Source organism: Blennius ocellaris, assembly GCF_963422515.1.
Source record: "Blennius ocellaris genome assembly, chromosome: 14".
NCBI lineage: Eukaryota > Metazoa > Chordata > Actinopteri > Blenniiformes > Blenniidae > Blennius > Blennius ocellaris.
Window position 1 is genome coordinate 11,662,135 of NC_137663.1, and position 20,608 is coordinate 11,682,742.

The 20,608-nt window shown below is 42.3% G+C and overlaps 1 protein-coding gene across 6 annotated transcripts in view; it reads left to right on the top strand.

The window, feature by feature from the left end:
* Window positions 1-20,608, top strand: part of rapgef6 (Rap guanine nucleotide exchange factor (GEF) 6) — a gene marked incomplete at its 5' end in the record, with an annotated part of 124,020 nt that overhangs the window by 75,881 nt on the left and 27,531 nt on the right. For all 6 annotated transcript variants that reach the window (XM_080508662.1, XM_080508664.1, XM_080508663.1 and 3 more), the window contains 11 exons: window positions 997-1,128; window positions 5,106-5,286; window positions 6,921-7,057; window positions 9,128-9,286; window positions 10,499-10,651; window positions 12,071-12,235; window positions 13,358-13,465; window positions 13,587-13,790; window positions 14,244-14,352; window positions 14,516-14,759; window positions 19,132-19,289. In XM_080508662.1, the coding sequence (XP_080364788.1) occupies window positions 997-1,128; window positions 5,106-5,286; window positions 6,921-7,057; window positions 9,128-9,286; window positions 10,499-10,651; window positions 12,071-12,235; window positions 13,358-13,465; window positions 13,587-13,790; window positions 14,244-14,352; window positions 14,516-14,759; window positions 19,132-19,289 (1,750 nt within the window). The remainder of the gene's footprint in view (window positions 1-996; window positions 1,129-5,105; window positions 5,287-6,920; window positions 7,058-9,127; window positions 9,287-10,498; window positions 10,652-12,070; window positions 12,236-13,357; window positions 13,466-13,586; window positions 13,791-14,243; window positions 14,353-14,515; window positions 14,760-19,131; window positions 19,290-20,608) is intronic.

The window sequence follows — 20,608 nt, forward strand, 5'->3', positions numbered from 1 at the left end:
CGAGTTCCGGGCAGTTTAGAGACACCAGTTAGCTTTAAAAGCATGTTTTTGGGCTGTGGAGAGAACGCCACCATGAGAAAATCCTTGGAGTTGCAGGAAGAACATGCAAACACAACCCCAAAACCCGGACTTAAACCGAGGATGTTGTGACTGTGATTGTTGACCAGTACAACAGTACCCAAAAAAATGTCGTCCCCGTCCATTTAAAAAAAAGATGTGACACATACATGACAAAACACTTCCCAGGGTTCCCCAGTTCTTTCCACGCTGTACTAAAACATTCAAACCTTGTATGCTATTATATTGACGACGCAGACACTTCAGCAGTGGTTTTGCGACATATATTCATTAGGTGAACTCGTGGTCTAAATGCTACGTGCATTCTAGAGTTATCACTTACAATGAGGGACGCGACAAGATGCAGTTTAAAGGCGACGTATTAATAGTCCCGAGAAGTGTGCGACTGATTCTGTGTCATCATCCTGCACTCAAACTACCCCGCGACTCTTAACGTCTTTCTCTCATGCTGCATCCGGATTGATGAGGCATCTTGAATGCTCTCATAGCAATTTAGAGTTTGCAATTTTCTGAAAAAAAACTTGATTGCAAAGCAGCAACAGATCTGTTTGTATTGATCCTTGCTATTTGCTTTTGCAAATTAGCGTCTCGTTTCTTGAAGGACCTCATATCCTTTGCCGCCTGTGGATTTGTTTGCTGATTGAATTGTTTAAATGTCGTGTTTTTTCGCACAGGCACATATTTATTTGTCCTTTTCTGTCATGAATGCATATAGTGCCTATAAATAGACTATAGACGACTTGTATGTTGTGTGAGTAAGACAAATCATTTTGTCCAAACATTATATAACCAGGTTCCCACCTATACCGTCCACCAGAAACAAAGTGTTTGTTTTTCTCGCTATGGGTTTGTGTTGCTGGCCTCTTTTGAGCTCACATCCTCTTTGCCCTCTCTGTTCTTCTTCCTCTGTCTGAACAGCTTCCCGCCGACCTCAATAAGATGCACCTAACAGACCACGCCCACCAGCAGGTGATGCACGTGCCTCCCAGCCAATCAGGATGCAGCATCGCCAGCGACTCGGGGAGCAGCAGTCTCTCGGACATTTATCAGGTGGGGGGGGGGCTTCACTGCCTGTTGCTTGAGTACTCGTATGTTTTCTTTTGTTTTCAACAACACATTTTTATTTTTTAAATCTACTACTTTTGGACAAAAAGAACATCGAAAAGCTCATTTTTCAAGCAGTTTCGTTTTTCTAATTGATTAATGGACTAAAGCCACTTATTGATTCTCCTCCAACGTACTGATGTTGTACATCTGTACGCACATCTCTGTGGGTCAGGACAGCCCAGCTCATCACAGGCCTTTTCGCAATGAGACGAGAGAGCTAACCACTACATTCCTGCTGTAATACATCCAGTTTTTGAAGTTTATAGTGAAAACATTTCTCTCCTACTCCATTTTTTTTTCCAAAGCTGAAGAAGGTTAATGCTTCATAACTTTGTTACAAAACCTTTTGTCTCTCAAATGAGGTTTTCAAACATTCTTTTGCATCACTGTCACTTGATTTTTTTTTTTTTTTTTTTTAATAAAAAAGTGTTTGAGGAATGTAAAAGTGAAGCATATGTTACAAAAGAGCTAGTCTAATGTCTCCTGCCAACCTTTCACCATCACACCGCGACAACATCTGGTCTGCGACAAAAAGTGTTCCACTGATGTTGGCTTCTCGCTGCCGTCGACGTGCTCCAATTCTGTCTGGGTACCTGTAGTATATCGATGCACCCCACCCTCCCTCCTTGCACTCCTTCTATCCCGCTAATTACCACACATCAGTTGTTCTTCCCGGTGACTTGTCTCCCTCTGAACCCCCCCCCCCCATGAGGATTAAAGGTCACCTGTAGGAAATGAACCTAACCTTTGGCGCTTCATCTATACCCGTGTTGCGGCTATAAGAGCTCCGACCTTATCAGTGGAGCTGGATTTGTTGCCATCCCATCTGTTGTATGCATCCATATGTTTTAAACTGTCAGGAGGAAAATTAAGCCGAACGTTGGTGAGGAAGTTTACATTGCTTGATTCATAGGTATCATTTAGTAAGTTAAGAGTGAATGGAAATTAGGATGGTTGTTGCATGATGAATCTAACATTCAGATCCTAATTACATGGTTTCATCTCAACTGTCTTATTTTTTTTTTAATCCATAGTAATATTTTTATGAATACAACAAAATACTGTTTGGAAACCATGAGTTGCTTTAAATCCCTTTGATTCAATTGACAAGATACCTTCACTAAACGGAAAGCGAATATATACCCATAGCAGTCCTCAAAATTAAATGAAATGAATGAAAGAAAATACTTCAGTGGTTTTTATTAACCTTATGCAAATGTTGGAGATTTTTTTTTATCTGTACATGACTTTCAACACTTTGACACTTGCAAGTCCCCATTACCAAATGAAGGCATTTTGGTTTGGCCTATAGCCAACTTTTAAATTGTAAATTGGTTTACTCACACCATCAGTCTTTTCCTTTAATGCCAAAATATTTCCACTTTTGCATCCAGTGTGATTATCCAGCTAGATGCACAAGTGTGCAATCATTTAACCAATTAAGTGTCATTACCAGTTAGATTTCACAGTCTCCTCTTGTGTCTGCTTCACCTTTTGTGTGACATTTCAACAGCCCAGTGTGCTCTTCAATGAAATGTCTCTGAGAGAGCCGGGTATCTGAGTGGCTGTGAATCAATACCACCATAAAAGACTACATGATAAGTCTGTCATGTAATCATTTTAATCTCTCAGATCTCTTAATCTCCTCGCTTTACAAAGAAAGTTGTGATGAATCCAAAAAAACCCTTTCAAGATTATAGTTCCGGGTTCGACTCTTCTTCACTGAGAGCTGCACGGATTCCTTTTCTCTTCACCTTCACGGACACATGCAATACGTTTTGGACGTGTGTGTTTGACGTGATGAGGGTCACTCTACTCTGTCTTGTTAGGGCTGTATGGGTTTATGGAGGTTGATCATTGTGAGGGCCACACATACTCTTTGTAATTACCTTTACCAAAGAGCCAAACTGTGACTAAACACGTCTTCCACAAGGATGCATGTATGTATTTGATTAGTTTATGTATCAGTTTGCACACATTTGATACAGCTTGCCTTAAAACAAATTTATTGCTACAGTAATTATGGAGTAATGAATCAAAAAGAGAACAGAGCAAGGCGCAACTTTATAAAAAAATGGCAGCAAATCACTACTGAGCTCAAACTGAAAAACGTACATTGATTGTCCAGATATTCGGCGTTATATTATCTGCCACTGCCTGTCCTCCCTCTTGAGTGTTATCTGTGAGCGCTTGCAGATTGATGTAAGCCAGGTCAGTCCAGTTCAGACGTTTAACACAGCAAACTTGATCTTTTCATCCTCAGATTAGGTATTTATCACACGCCTCTGATCCCATCAGCTTGTCGCCGACCTGGCTCCGTGTTTGTTTACAGCTGTCTTAAAGCACTGACCTCCCAGTGGTTTGCACTTTTTTTTTTGGTGTGTTTTTCTTGCATACATTCAATTGATTTTCAATCTTGCTTGCTCTCTTACCTGTTTTGCTTTACTTCCATTGCTAACCCACACTTCTCATATTCCTCGCCTGTACTCTTTCCATCTCCTGGCCATTGTAAATCCCAAACCTTTCAACAATACTTCCTTCTTTTTCACTTTCCTATCCTGGTCCCCCAGCCACCGCCGCCCTTTAAATTGTATAGATATTTGTAGATCGGGTGTCCCTTGTCTCTGCGTTTTCCTGACTCAAACTTGCTTTGAGACCAGAGGGATTGAACTGAAAGGGTACATCCTGCATTGGAAATGAACAGGGCTCCCAGAAGAACCAAGAAATGTGTCACTGAATGCAGATGCGGGGAAAGAGACTGAGGATAAAGTGAGGTACAGTTGTGTCAGGGTTGCACAACTGCTCATTCTCAGTATTGCCCCCCTCATTTTCAATATTTTAACTACGAAACATCTTTTCTGCAGAAAACAAAACTGTACATATTAATATACGTAGTGTTTTTGAATGTATGCTTTATCTCGCTTGTCTTTCCTCATCTTAAAGGCCAAATTATATTTTTTGCAACCCAGTTAACAGAGAACTCCCGAGCATTATTAGAGTGAATAGCATGTTTAGTGTAATTTATGAAAAACAAGAGTGGACTAGTCATTATTGATATTTTTCTTTTTGAAAAAGTGCAGCAAATCTGCTTTTTTATTGGAAAATGACCACACTTGTTTGGCCTATGGTGAATTCAAAGAGACTGATTATTAAATTTTTTCCTCTCAAAACTAACAAGCGTATGAAAATATATGGTGATGATTTTCTCACCTTGATATTCTGTATTAAAACATAAATGTCTCCTTTTCAAAGTGGCACATTGTAGCTATCACTCACAAAAATGTTTAGATATCACCTGCACCTGCTAGTCCCAACAATAAAAGTGAAATTAAAGTGGTCCATTGCCCTTCTCTTGTAATTATTTTACTATGTGATGGTTTTTTAATACTGGGGGAGTGAGTGAATTTGCTGCCTCCATAATTGCTTCTATGGGAATTATTTTGGGAAACACGGACAAAGACAGCAGTTTAATGAGCTTCCTTTTTTTTTTTAGCGGTTGTTTCTTCTATGGCTACCTGCAAAAGCCAGCAGATGGTCTTCTGTGCTCCTCAGTTCACCTCTGGGTTGACAGTTCAATTCCCAGCTGATCTGAAAGCCCCAATGCTGCTTTAGATCCATACCATGCCAACCATCTGTCCGCCCTGCTCGGGGAAATGTGGAGAACTATGAAGTGGTGCTGCTAGATTTAAATATCGGGCTGCTGGCCTGTATTTTTCAATTTTAGGGGTTTTAACTCAGTGCCACAGCTTTATTTTTCTTTCATTCTTAAAAAAAGAATGAAATAAAGAAATGGCCAGGGCCAGGAGGTTAAAAACAAAGGTATAACTCACAGATTTACATGGCTTCTAAAAAGGATAAACAAATATATACTGAATGTTTCTCACCAGTCTCTGCTGCTTTTCCCACTGTCTGGTCTCCAGGCCACAGAGAGCGACCTGGGCGATGTGGATCTTTCCGGACTTCCAGAGGCTGCAGTGGACAGTGAGGAAGAGGAGGAGGAAGACGAAGACCTGGAGAGAGCTACAGACACTCTTCTGGGTCGGGACCTAGTCCGCGAGTGTCTGGAGAAAGATCCGACTGACCGCAATGATGATGACATCGGTTAGTCTAACTTCAAAGTGAAAGGACTAATATACAGATACATTGAAATATGACTTTTGCACCACTGTGGTCCTCAGCTCTCAGTGGCTATTTTTAGATCATCTATCACTCAGTGAGCACACGCAGTGAGATAAACAAATGTTCCCCATTTGTAAAGACCCCTCATGGTGGTCTCTAAACACCTGTGCCCTTCCAGTGTGTGTGTTTTTAAGCAGGCAATCAGAGATGCAACCTCATTAGTGGGACCCAGCGGGGTCCGAGAGGAGAAGGTGACCACATCAGAGAGCTGAAAGTCGTTGTAAAGGGCTGGCCCGCTGAGTGCCTGCTGAGAGGATGGCCTTCTCGTGGATATACTGTAGTCAAAGCTCATTCAGGGGAAAAGGCAGAGAGGAACCCTAAGTTCATCCCTGGCTCACCAGAGCTGTGCTTAGTTAATTTTTAAAATTGTATTTAGCTTCATTTATCCTACTTGAACAAACTTGGGGAACTCGATGCTCAGTAAATTAACCAGGCTGAGTTGCTTCAGGTTTGCTCTCATGGTTCAGTCACATTTTACCCAATAATTTGCTTTATTCATTACTGGAACATGCTCATTTTCCAGTCAGAGAGAGAGAGAGAAAAGTGGCTGAATTGCTTCCAATCCATACTCATGATAAAGCCTCATTGAACGAGATGGATTTGTTCTAATGTGTTAACAAATAAAAAGGCTGGGTTCTGGCCAATTTTCACCGTCGTCATCAAAATATTTGCAGTAGGATTACAACCTTATAATTTATACAAAGTCCATTGCATACTTAGGCTTCCTTTTTCCTTGCTTCCCAGACGGCTGAATTTACCACACGCGATAGTGTGTCGTCGTATTAATAAACATGCACTTAATTGAAGGTTTCTCCTCATGCTCCAAACTTCACACCATCTGCTACTTTAAACTATTTAAAAGAAAGCAAGAGACAGAGATGCGGAGAGAAACAGAGTGAGGAAGACTGAAGGAAGGTGGATGCAGGCAGCACAGTTTGCTGGTGAGTCACTTTGTACCCCACTCCAGTGCAGAGGAGTCGGACATGTGGCCACAAGGGAAGGAACTCGTAGTAAAACTTGCAAGGTCGTCATAAAAATCACAAGTAAGGAGGTGGATACAGTGAGTGCTGATGCTTGAGGATCCTGGATGAATAAACAAACATTTGGGAGCACTTTTACCACAACATGTCAATGTGTGGTGGAAATTATTGCCAGTGTGTGGTTGCCTTTAATGTCAACTAACTTTTGAAGGGTTTTTCTTTTTTTTTTTTTTTTTGATTCTTTGAAAAGTGATGGTTTACTGGCCACACTTTCAACATTTCAGGGGGGGGGGGAAGCGTTATTTGGGAGGGAGTTTTGCTTGCTGAAAGGACCATTTAAAAGTCGATAGATTATTTCAGAAATGCTGCTGTTTGTCTGTGAAAAACAAAATCAATATGTTCTTCCCCCTGCGCACCTGAGACGCATTGCTTTGGATACAGGCATTCTATCAATACACCCTCTTTTCATGGCTCACGGGGCCCAAAGTATTTTTTTTTTTTTTTTTTAACCCCCATTTTTCACACTTTCCGATTTGCTTTCTCTTCTGTCTGCCTCCATCTTTTCATGCCAAATAGAGCAACTGTTGGAGTTCATGCACCAGCTGCCTGCCTTCGCCAACATGACCATGTCCGTGCGGCGGGAGTTGTGCAGCGTCATGGTGTTTGAGGTGGTGGAGCAGGCTGTCACGGTCATACTGCACGACAAGCAAGAGGTATGAATTTCAGGAAGTTTGGTTGCAGATGTGTTCAGAAATCTGCTTTTAAACTTTTAAAATGTCATGCGTCTGAAGTATGGATATTTAGTGCTTCTGCAGTAAGTAGAGCGAATATGTTATGTGACCTTTTCTGCAATTTAGATCAATCACTAAAATCATGATGTTCAAAATGTGTCTTCATTTTGTCTGCCTCATTCGGGTATTCACATGAAATTCCCCCGACACATATATCAGTCTTTGTATTGCGTTAGACGCAAGATGCTGAATAATAATTGTTTCATTACTATAGCTACAATGAAAACATTTATCTGTTAATAATAATGCTTTTCTGTTAATAATAATGCTTTTCTGAAAAGATGCAAATATATCATAATATGTGCAATGGTAAGTGAAGGCAAGCTATAAAACATGCATACAGGTGCTGAAACATGATTCATATGCACACACACACACACACACAAACTGGCAATTGCAAAGTCACTGCAGTGAGCAAAGCCCGTCAATCACTTTCGCTGCAACACAGCTAATTAATTAAGTTACATGCCTGAGTAACGGGAGCTCTGTCATGGCTGTTTTGTTACATAGGGCAGCATTAGACTCGACAGGGCGATAAATGGCTACGAATTGCTGGACGCCAAGCACGGCAGAACGACAACGCCAGCAGGACAAAACCATAAACACACTTGTGGAACGTGCACATGAATGGATGTGCCGCGTGTATGTATGTGCGTGCGCGCGCGCCTCCATACTGTCTGTGTCAAGCCGGTTGATGGGCAGCTCTCCACTCCGCTGTCTCTCTCTCTCTGTGGACTCATGTTGAAGGTCAAAGCGAAGCACTTTGCTAAGTGAGTGCGAGAGGGAAAGGAAAATAAAGACTAAAGTGGCCTTAACAGAAGACATGAGAGAGGCTTCAGACGGCACAAAGGAAGAGAAAATGACGAGTGAGTCAACAAGGGACTGTCAGAGTGAAGAGTGAAATATTCTGTCGTTGACATTTTAGTTAAAGAAATTGCATTTATGATTATTGGCAGCTCAGTTGAAGGGGAAGATGTACAGGATAGTGGTGGGAGCAGGTATGTTGTATGGTTTAGGGAAGGTTCGATTGAGTATATACTGGCGGAGGGATACTGAGGATGGAATTTCCATAGAGGAAGTTCATGAATGCAGTGAGGAGTTTGATGCAGGCGATTTGTGTAATGAAGAGTGTACAGGAGATGATCCGCTGTGGAGATTCCTCATAAAGAAAAAATGCCTAGGGACGAGGTATAGTTGCTCTACGGGCTTTTCTACATGGCATGATGTTAATTGAAAGGATGGAGCACAACTGCATCACAAAATTTACCTCCAACCATGTCATCATTGCTGAGGGAAAAAGAGGGATGGCAGGGTGGCTGGGATAAAATAGAAACAGGTGGGAAGAAACAGTGAGAAGCATTGGGAAGAAGAATCAGGGATTTGCTAAGGTGAGAAGCATCGAGCAAATGAAAAGGCAATGAGGAGGAAATATCAGTTATCGCTGCAGAGGGAGCCCCGGGCTCATTCACCCTCCCTCCATCCGCTCACACTTGGTATGAATGGCTTGTTATATTATGCCTGCCAGCATTTCCTTTTCAAAAGCCACCACTAGAGAGACAATGCCTCTCCATTGCAGCACTCATACCTCACACGTCGCACATTGTCCTCACTGCTACGATGTCATCTTGTAATGCATTGCCACGAGAATAGTCATTAGCAGTAAAAAAATAAATAAAAAATCTGCAAATATAATTATTTGAAGAAACACGCCAGCTGGTGTTAATGACAAATCTTTTTCCTGATCCACAGTTGTGTTATTCTCCATTTTACATCATTCGTGCGCCAACTTCTGTCGTACAATTTCAGTGGTTACAGGGAGTTTCAACACTACGGCATATTAAGTATGCATGGATGTGCAATGTACTCACAGCAGGTGAAAACCAAAATATGAAAGGATCTAGATGCAGTGTTACATTTTGCAGTAAAATCTCCGCAGGTCAAGGGACGATTCACACGGTGTCTCTCATTCTCCTATCTGTGTGCTTTGCGCAGCTTGACCTCTGGTATGTCATCCTGAATGGAGCGGTTGAGATCAGCCATTCGGACGGGAGAGTCGAGTCTCTTTGCATGGGCAACAGCTTCGGCATCTCACCCTCGCTGGAAAAGCAGTACATGAATGGAGAGGTTCGCACCAAAGGAGACGACTGCCAGGTAAAGACGGATTCAGCTGTAAAGGGGATGAATCATCTGTTAATCACCTGTGAAGGACTTTGTATTGTACTAACCTGTCTGAAAGGTGCTCTACAAACAGTGATCGGTTGGTTGGCTAAGTGATTGAATGATAGTTGAATTGCTTCCAGCAATGTTGATGAAGCCTTCCAGCACTAGTTTGATTGTTCACAAAGGGATTATTTGAGAAGGTACCATGTGGATGGCATTTAACCACATTTCACTGGAAAAGCAAAATGATTTACGTGCTGTGACATTTTGGCCCACGCCACTGTCTGACTTAATTTGGTAAGCAGAATTAATCTAATAATTAAACGGTACTCGAACACAAAAATGCTGTGATGCAAAGGAATATGTTTGCACGGACTGAAATGTGGTGAAGAGTGCGTGTGTGCTCTGTTTGAGCTTGTCATGCAACATCTGTGTCATAGTTCAAGAATCATGAAGTCCTTGTTTTCATTTCTTCTTTTTACTATAGTCTTTAGGTTTGAAGAACAGTGCGGAACATTTACAAACCCAAACTGAGGGCTTCCCCTTGCCTTTTGGGAACTCATAAACATTGTGCACTTCAAATGGCTGTAAACTACAAACTCTTGGCTGAGAAAAAAAAGTCTTATTGCTCTCAGACAGCATATTTCTCAGCTCTGGTTTACTAATAGCTTTGTGGGTTTGTCTTGCGGTGTGGTAAATATAGCACAGGGATCTGAAAAGGTGTAAAAAATGTCATGCACATGCTCGCAGTGACAGCCCACGGGTCCGCATTGCCTTGTCGACGGACACGCATGTCACTTCCTGCCTTTGAGAGACTCAGGAAGTCGCAGAGGAAAATGCAGAAATTGATGATTTAGTCAAGAGACTTGCTGAAAGTGACAATGCGTTAGGGTAGCAAGCAGTCATGCCTTCAGTGTGATATAATGGAAGGTTAGTCTAGTTTTAAACTAGAGTAAAGGACGCTTCTGCAACATGGCCAGTTGAAATGATCTTTTGGACTGCAGAGAAGAAGACCGCAATTCCGAAGTTCAGCTCGGGCATAGAACAGTGGCCGTCTTTCCTCGTCTGCCTATCCTTCCCATGCCGCTCTCTGCCCGCACTCATGCCTCCTCCGTGCTGTTGCTTGAGTTCCCGAATGTGGTGCAGAGCAGCGTCCTGCTCTACTACAAGTTCACCCGCTGTCCTCATGTCGTCCTCGACCAGTTCGTCTGCATCGCCCAGGAGGACTACTGGCGCATCCTCAACCACGTGGAGAAGAACACGCACAAGGTGGAGGAGGAGGGGGAGATCGTGATGGTGAAGGAGCACCGGGAGCTCGACCGCAGCGGGACCAGGAAGGGGCACATCGTCATTAAAGTGAGTGATTTCAAAGATTAAAGAAGTATTGCTACTTCTTGAAAATGTAGAGTGAATATTGTAAATGCTTGTCAGTTAAAGAAAACAAAAAAGCTATTTGCTTGTTTTCTCAACCTTTTCCCCGGTATTTTCTTCAGTTTGAAGCTATATAACCTGCTGTATTTGTGAATTTGCAAGAGTAAAGTAGCAGTTAACATCCCAGTTCCATCCAAGAAGTGAGTGAGCAGAAATACTCAGAAGGGAGTATTCATTCTCCTGTCATTGTCTTTTACCAAACCTTAATTTACTCCCAAGATGTATGCTCTTTATGTGAACTTAGCCACTGAACAGAGGTCAGTCAATAAAGAACTTGTTGTTTTCTCTATGCAATGCACATTCTTAAACAGGAATGTTTGGTGTTCAAATACAAGCTTAAGTTATTCTGGTGTGCTTTGGATTTCTGAATGTGACTCAATAAAGGAATACATTTGACCTTGTGCGAGTACACATCTTAATCCGACTTGAAGACGACACAACTTCAATGTTTAAAGCCTGAGGGAGAGGTTGAGCTAATAACCATGTTTAATCTCACCTTTGAATAACAAGGCTACTCAAAGCAGTAATTCAAGTTTGCATTTGTTTTTGGTTGTATTCATTTTTTTCCCCTCTAACACTGATACACTTGAGATTGATGTGCTGTGCACTCCATCATTATGAGTTGACCGATCCTCCTCGACATCAGAGCCGCTGCTTGCTGTACTCGGTTGATCGTTAAGAGACACCGTTAGCAGAATTAGTGTTTGCCGGTGCATTTTCTGGTTCGCTACATCGCAGCGCGCTCCAAAGCCTTTTGATCCTTTCCCCCCGCGACTCTCCAGAGGCAGCCAGGTATTGATCAGATAATGGGCCCCAATGATTCTCTTGGCCGCTGCGCCGAGGAAAGCTGTTGGCTCTAAAAACACGTCCACTGGAGATGAGTCAATTCACAAGTGTTAGCGTTTCCGCTTTTGTTTTTGGCTTTGTTCTTTTTGTGTCGGACAAAAGTGGATGCCTTTGTAGTTTCTGTTCCCTGTCAAATGAATCGTCCCCTCCTTAGAAACCCCTGCTGTGGTGGCATTTAACAACGCCGAAATGAGAGTGAACTTTATGCAGCATGGACTTGAACTTCAGTCCAAAATATCATCTGTATTATATTTTTTTGATCAGACTGGCTTCGGTGACATCTCTGCTCTTGTTATATTAACAGAGCTACCGGCGGCTCTGTTCAATGGCTGCCTCTTCATCGTCTGTGCCCTTGTCATCTTTTTGATTCGTGTGGACATATTATAGAAATTGATGTATTGAGGTGACTCATTGCCTTAATGTGTATTTGAGTATCTGTACCACCTTTATCAGCTTTCCTCTCTGAATCTATCTGATGGTGTGTATATTTGACTCCAGGGAACCCCGGAGCGTCTGATCATGCACCTGGTGGAGGAGCCGTCGGTGGTGGACCCCACCTACATCGAAGACTTCCTGCTGACCTACAGGACCTTCTTGTCAAATCCCATGGAGGTCGGCAAGAAACTGCTGGAGTGGTTCCACATGGACAGCCTCAGGGACACGGTCAGTGTGTTAGGCTTCAGGGTGAATTTTAAGCATTCAGTTAAGATGCTTGTGGATCTGGCTTTGTACAAGCCACAGGAAAGTCAACATTTTCACTTCTAAGGCTTTTTTGCTTATTTTATAATGTAGATCGACAAGTATTTTAAGTCATTGGTGCCTGCATCAGCTCTGTTCCATCTTTATTCATGATGTAAATTCATGTGTCGTTTTCGCTCACATGCTGATCGATCCTCGTACCGCAACCTCAGCTGTCCTTGAGTTCGCTAGTGATTTCTTCCTGCCTGACGCTTCCATTGTCCATAACTGCGTTAACCGAAGATTATCCTTGTACTGTCAATAGTCTTTATGTGGTCATCAGGCTTACATTCTTAAGCACCCTTTAAAGAGGATCTAATCCTTTATGAGAGAAAAAGTAACAGACTTTGAAGAATGGAAGCGCTGGTGTGAAGGACCAAACTGGTGGAAATGGAGCGCTCATTGATCGGTGCCTTGTGTCAATGTATGGGGCTGCCACTCTCACCTTTGGCAAAGGTTACAACAATGCTCACTGCAGACTACATTTGTTGAAAATTATAGTTTCCCTGGACCTTTGGCTTTTTTTTTTTCCCTTCTAATTATTGAAGTACAATGTTAAGCATTCAGCCAGTGGGGAAAGCTTTTCATAGTAGCCTCAGTCTTAGTCATTAAAAAGCCTTCCTGCTGTTTCTTCTTTTTTAACTTGCTTATGCTAATGTTATATTTTGGTAAAGTGAAAGCAGATCTATAATTGGGTTGCATTAAAATTACTGTCTGACCCCTGGAGCTGGACTATGACACAGAAATGGTTCAATTTGTTCCATCTTTTGTGCTTTTAACCAATTTATTTTCAACAGTTTAACTAACGACTGCACATGAAGCTCTTGGTTCAGCATCATTTACATCCTTTCCTTTTGTAATGGCCAGCTCACAGCCACCTGCAGCGTATTTTAGTCTGACCTCATTAATGCTCTGCTACAGTTCTCAGCGTTCTTGTCAAAGCAGCTCACGTTTGAATCGAAAAAGTTCTCCACAGAAGAAGAATAGCTTGCCACAATGTCTGTTTTGTCTCTCCTCTGAAAAAAAAGCTGCCACTGTGTTTCACAGGTGACCAGAATAGTGCTGCTGTGGGTGAACAACCACTTCAATGACTTTGAAGGCGATCCGGCCATGACGCGCTTCCTGGAGGACTTTGAAAAGCATCTTGAAACAACAGTGAGAGACAATGCTTTTTTAAAAGATTGGTTTCAGTTTGTTATGAATTTTCCAAGTTGATTTTACCATCGACATTGCATTGCGTTTGTGGATTAATCCAAATTTTTACCCCCTCCCTCAGAAAATGAAGGGCCATTTGAGACTGCTAAACATTGCATGTGCCGCCAAGGCAAAGTGGCGACAGATCACCCTGCAGAAGGCGGCCAGGGAGTCACCGTTGCACTTTAACGTGCTGGGGGGCAGCGAGAGAGGGTTCGGCATCTTTGTGGATTCGGTGGAGGAAGGAAGCAAGTCAAGGGAGGCCGGACTCAAACGGGGAGACCAGGTGGGACGACACCATGTCACCAAAGATGAGGGTTTTGATCAGTATGGAAAAAAACTGAGAAGGGAAGCAGAAATATGGAAGTAGAAACACTAAAGTAAAACTTTCACCTCTGAGCACAGCCAGAGTGCAATACTAAGTTATTTCCGTTTCTATCTGTCTATGAGTAAACAACTTGACCCGAGTTATCTTGAGCAGGAACTCACAGCAAAAAAATATAAAGTAATTGTTTGTTCACATCTCTGCTGTTATTCAATGCTTCTCTTACAAATTGATATTCAACTTCTAAAAGAAAAACCCTGATCTGTTATGAAAACTCTGAATCTAAGTGTTTACATTATAAACTAAACCTTTTCTATATAATTCAGTGTGTGTTTCTTGAAAACTACTTATTCGCTGCAGTGCAGTCATTAAATGTTTTTTTATTTTTCCTTCTATAACCTGTGTGTGCTTCAGATCATGGAGATCAATGGTCAGAACTTTGAGAACATCTCCTTGTCCAAAGCTGTTGACATCCTGAGGAATAACACACACCTCTCCCTCACTGTTAAAACCAACATATTTGGTGAGTAAGGTCAAAGCTATTTGTGGTTCCGTGTGTTGTGAACCAGCTTTGAATTCATTCATTCAGTGTCAGTACTCTCAGACTAGGCATGCATTAATAGCAGAAACTGCACTTGTGATCGATCGAGACTATCTCATTTTCTTTCTTTTGTTTCTCTATCCAGTCTTTAAAGAGCTTCTCAGCCGGCTCATGCATGAGAAGAAGAACGGTGGCCCCCACATTCCCAAGATCCAGGAGAAAAAAGGCAATCGCTTTTCCATCCCCGACCTCCCCGGGGACATGGAGTTCCCCACCGACCAGAAGAGCACCCGGAAAATGAAGGCCAACACTGTGTCAGGAGGACGAAACAAGATCAGGAAGATGCTGGAGAAGACGCGCTTCAGCATCCTGCCACCGAAACCCTTCAGGTAATTGGACAAACCTGCAGGAGTAAAATCGTCTTACGTGGTGATAATGACATAAACAGAACAAGGTATGACCTGAAAGTCAGACCGGTCCTCCTCGAAAGCTTCAAACGATTCGTGAGCTCAGCTGAATTTATTTTCTACTTTCTACTGCCAAACTGAACCTTTAACAAAGTGAGAGAGAAGCACATTGTATCCTCCTGTTTAAACTGCTGTAAGAAATGGAGCAATTTCCCTCTGAACATAATGCTTCCCCAAATTCATTGTAAAACTTTGCTTTAGAGTCTGTCTCAATTTCAGCTCTGGTCATTCAAATGTTGCTTTGACACAACTTTATGTTGTTGTTGTTTTTTCTTTTTTTTTTTAAAGCTGTGGTACTGTGATACAATGCTCTTTCTTCTTTTTCCACTTATCTTCAGCTTGTGTAATATAGGTATATTGCAAAAACGTAAAAGACATCACGATAATCATCATCATCACCCTGTAACAGCCGTTTCTGTCATCCATAACCCGCCATTGTACTGGCAGCATCTGGAGCAATTGTGCAGATGAGGCTCATATTCAATATTCCAACCGTAACGTGCCGATACAGACTTGATTTCATCTCATCATTTCGTGCCTCTCCAGGCCTCATTTAGCGTCATACTTTGTTAGTGCTGGAGGGAGAGAGAGGGAGAGAGGGGGGAGAAAGTACTGCTACCAGTAATTACAGAGCCATCAACGGGAATTCACACATATGCAGTCGTATGCAGCTCCAGCAGTGATTATGACCACAAAGCCAAACAGTTTGCTTGAAAACTGAATGTGCTCAGTCTTTGAATGCACCAGGCGTTCACATCGCTCACATGATTATTGATTGAACTGGTTATGCTGCTTTCAAATGCTTTCCAAATGCTTTTTGTTTGTCCAGACTACAATTTAAATTGTGTCCTTTGTCATTTTTTTTTTTTAATACTATTTATATGGAACTTGAATCTAAAAGGATGAGAGAAGAGCAGATTTTGGTTTATAGAGACTTATCAGGTCCTGAATGGGGTGAAGATCTGAGGGGACACAATGTTGTAAAGTTATAAATACTCAAAATACAGCCACTCAACCATTCAGCCACTTTACTGACGCAATTGCCTCACGCATAAGATTTTAGTGAAATACAAAGGCGTCATGCTGGTCTCTAAATCTTGAAACTCTGATGCGAAGGAGTTTTCAAAGCATGTATTTTATTTCATTACACACACACTGAACTCGGTGTCACTGTGTCACTGTGTCTCTCATGAGGATGCAGCACTGCAATAACCTTTGCTATAATGTAGTCACTCTCTCCTATAGATTAAAAAATTCAGTGCTTTTGCTCACTTTTCAAACATCTGCTTAATAGGATTACTGTAGATAACGACATTATAGAAACCCAAAATTGCTCTTCGGTTGCTCGTTCCTGGATACTTTCAAAGCCGCCATCACTGCTGCCGCTGCTTCTTTTCCTTATTCTTGGCTGACATTGTCCTCCACTTCAGACCAGGACTTTTGTTTTATATGACAAGGACACACACACAGGCAATAAACAAGTTGTTTTCCTGCCAAATGAAGATGTCCCGCCAAGTGCGATTGCCTTTATATGCACCCCATATCGTCCAGCCCGCTTGATTTACATCCCACAGATTGGAAAGCAATAGACAGAGGTTTTAACCTGCAGTCTGTCTGTATCAGGAGTGGAGGTGATTTAATGAGAGGAGGATAAACCTCATAACTCTCTGTGTCCCGTGAAGCCATTTTCTCATTCCCCATGAACTTGTGATACAGTTCATGCACTCACCCATAATGCGATCACAATAATTACCGTGTTATTAGACGTTGGTGCCTCACTGAACAACATGATGTCCAAATTTTACTGTGAACTGGCTGCACTGCTGCAGATTTTGAGGGTGTTGAAGAAATGGGAAATCATGATTTTTAATATAGGGGGAAACTGTTTGACACCCTTGAACTAAATCAAACAACAGTGTCAGTTGTTGGAGCAGCTGAGACACAGAAAAATAGTATGATTTTCTATATATATATATATAAGTATAATTTATATCTCTCTGTCTCAGTTATAGCTGACGCAGAAGTTTTTATTTACTGGTTTAATATTCACGTCACTTTTAGAGGAACATTTGTTGTTCGGCTGAACTGCACTACAGGAACATCTGAATCCGGAGGTTAAATGTGTTTTATCTATCTGTGCGTCATGCTGTCTTGTGCTGCTTATATATCTTTATTCTCATTGCAAAATTGGTCCCGATGGCTCTGCTTTTTGATTTTCAGCAAACCTGTCAAGTGTGTCCAAACTTTGGCTATTGTGTATTTTGTTTCCTCTACATGTTTATTTATACTGCTTTAAGTGCTGCACTCTCGGTCTCTCTCGCACGCACACACACACACGCACGCACGCACGCACGCACGCACGCACGCACGCACGCACGCACGCGCCTACACAGCAACACACTGCTGCACTGGTAAATTTGATTTCCTTCAGCAAAGCTGTGCTTCTGTTCTTTTTCTGTCCTTTTTTTTTTTCTGTTTCACAATTTTCAATGTCGTCTCTCTCCCGTTTGTCTCCGCTGCTTCAGGGGCCTGTTTGGGTAAGATCTCTTGTGTAAATCGCCATCCTCCAATCATTTTATTCAGTACCCATCTGCATAATTCACTCACACACACACACACACACACACACACACACACACACACACACACACACACACACACACACACACACACACACACACACACACACACACACACACACACACACACACACACACACACACACACACACACACACACACACGCAATGCCGCTGACCTTCACCAACATGAGCAGAGGGCTGCTTTTGTGGATTTCATGCTAATTCCTTTACCACGTGAATCCCTCTTTACTGCGAAGTCAAGGTGTTCCTCCTCTGCTTTTTCACATTCAGACGGTGCAGTTAAACTTATATTCACCGTCAGGTACATTGTGCTCTTCAAATTAAGTGCGGAGGAAGTATCAAGGAGTTAGCTTATTATCGAATTAGACGGCAGAGAGCAATATTGTTGACTACAGATGGTTTTTGTTTGAGCACATCTGGTGCATAAGTAAATCAGACACAAGTTCCCAGAGTTTGCCCCGACGATGTCTCTGTTTCTTTCAAACCTAATTGATTAATGATGTAGTTTGACTACTTGCTTGTTATCATCAGCGTGTTAGCATTAGGCCACTGTTTTTAACTTTATATGCTCAAAATGTGACTATTATTACTGTAGAGTCTCCCCTAGAGCTACCCGCATCTTGGTGTAGTCTTTTGAGCCCTGTGCTATCTTTATCTGCTTCATTTCCCCTCTTATCTGGTCTCTAAATCTCCCCTGCCTCTCTCTCCTTCTGTTTCATTAGATACAAATATTAAATCCTGCTACTTTCTCTCCTCTGGCGTCTGTTTTTTTTTTTTTGTCTGTCGACGTTCCACCTTTCTCTCCCTTTTTGTTCAGTCCTGTCTGCGTTCTACCTGTCGGCTGGTGATTCAAAGATTACACAGGCTTTGCTACAGAGGTGTGTTGCGGTGTCTGTGGAAGTCCTGCATTACTGCGCTGCGTTCAGTACATACTGTACAGACATACATTGGCAGGGAAGCTACAATTAGTATGCAACCAGAACGGGACACTGCAGTGACTGACCAGTAGTCAAACTCAGAACAATTGTCTATGCAATACTTAAATATATGGGACAATCTTTTTTTTTTTTTTTTTTTTTTTTTTAATAGTATGAAATGATTTCATAATTTGACTGAAAATGCATAAAATAGGCTGCAGCAGGTTCCCATAAGTGACCACATTGTTCAAGGTTGTTCTGTCTCACAATGCCCAACATTCTGCTCGTGAATGTCTCTCCAGCGAGCTGCCATCTCCCTCACACATGCGGATCCAGACCGTTTATATGAGACTGTTAATGTAAAGGTTGACGTTTGCATATCCTAGAGTGACGCCCCGGTGAAAGTCATCTGACTGGTCTGAAACTCTCATGGCTTTCAGGTGCACTCTTTTCTGTCTGCAGCCGACACGACCATGCTTTGTTCCATTGTCCTGTCCGTGTGTGCTTTGGTTGAACATGTGTGTTGCTGCTGGAGGACGCTCAGTATTCGTGCCTGCCACTCATGAACTCTGCTCATGAATTTCAGCTGCATTCCTGTTGAATATTAAAAAAAAAAAAAAAAGGAGAGAAACGACGCCCCATTCGTATTTTCATTAAATCCCAGGTTTTACCTCTGCAGTGTTTGTCATAAGATTTCAGTTCTGACTTTGTCTCTCTCTCTCTCTCTCTCTCTCTCTCTCCCCCCTTCATTCTTCCCCCCTGTTCCCACCTCCAGTGACGGTGGTATGGGTCAGTCTCAGGACGACAGCATCGTGGGAACCAAGCAGTGCCGTCACAGCGTGGCCATCATGCCCATCCCCGGAAACCTGTCGTCCAGCAGCCCCGACCTGCTGCAGCCGGCAACCAGCGTGCTCGACTTCTCCAACCCCGCAGGTAGGAGGAGGGAGGGGAAGGCTATTATGGTTAAACCTGTGAAATCCTAATCCTCTGGTTTGGTTTCGTTTGCTGTTTGAGATTCAGTCATCATGGACCACAGAGTCACAATGTTTTGAAGTGGATTTAATTTGCTGGTGTGAAGTCTCACTAACGTAACACCCTAAAATCAACCACACATGTTTCCACAGAGTCAATAGTAACCCAAGCACATAAGACTACATGGTGTGACATGATACTGCAGAGGCAGGTAGAGCCAGGCTCTCCTTGAGCTGCAATTTTTTGACTGGATTATTCCACCTCATCCTCTCAATAGCAGAAATTCCTGTCATTTACACACTCTCACCTGAAAGTCAACAAAGGAAAACAGAAAAAAAACAAACAAAAAAAACGAGTGCAAGTTTAGCTCTATCAGCTTTGACCCAGAAGCCACTTTTAGTCTTTTGAAACGAATCGACTGTGTTCTGCTCCATTTTTTGTTGTCGGCCCACAAGTGAGCTGCTGTACTGAATAATTTTACACCGCCCACACATTTCTACATTAGGAAATCACTACCCATTTATAAATACACCGCAAAATGTTTTTTTTTTCTTCCTACCGTTCACAATTACCTTGACACAAAAATAAAGACAAAATATAAAAAAAACATTTCATTTCAAAGATGGTCTTAAGTGATATCGAGAGTCAAATCCTTTTTTAAGATTACTACTGATTCAACTCACTTCAGTAAAGTTCACTAATTCACTTGGTGAATGTATTTGATTTCTTGAGACTTGAGCTCCAACTTCACCCAAAACCTCCAGAAGCCTGTTCGTACCACTTACTGACTTTCGGTATCATGCAAGTGAAGCTGTCACGTTAATTTGCAGCTGTGACTGACCTCCGTGGCTTCGGCCAGTCGCTGAGCATTTCAGGGGTTTCGGCCCCAGTTCAGGACTTCTCTTCTGAAGCTGTATGCTCCACTCGACTTGAGACCTCGGACTCATTGAACAGTGTTGAGCCACTTATGGAGTGAAGGACTCCGGTGCTCAGTGAGCACTGAGCCACGCTGTGCAAACATCCGGTCACCCTTCAGCAGAATCGCGTAGAGCATCTGTGTGAGTGTAGTGTCATATGCACTCTTGTGAGATGGAACTCAAGCTGTTTGTGCCATCCTTTTTATACGTATCTCTCCTTGAAATGTTAGGGAATAAAAAAAATCCTGAAGACACTCAGTTGCGCTGACAAAGGAGGACATAACCGCTCAGTTGGAGCGAACCCGTGAAGCTTTCTATCAAAGATGTGCACACATACACACACACACACACACACACATACAC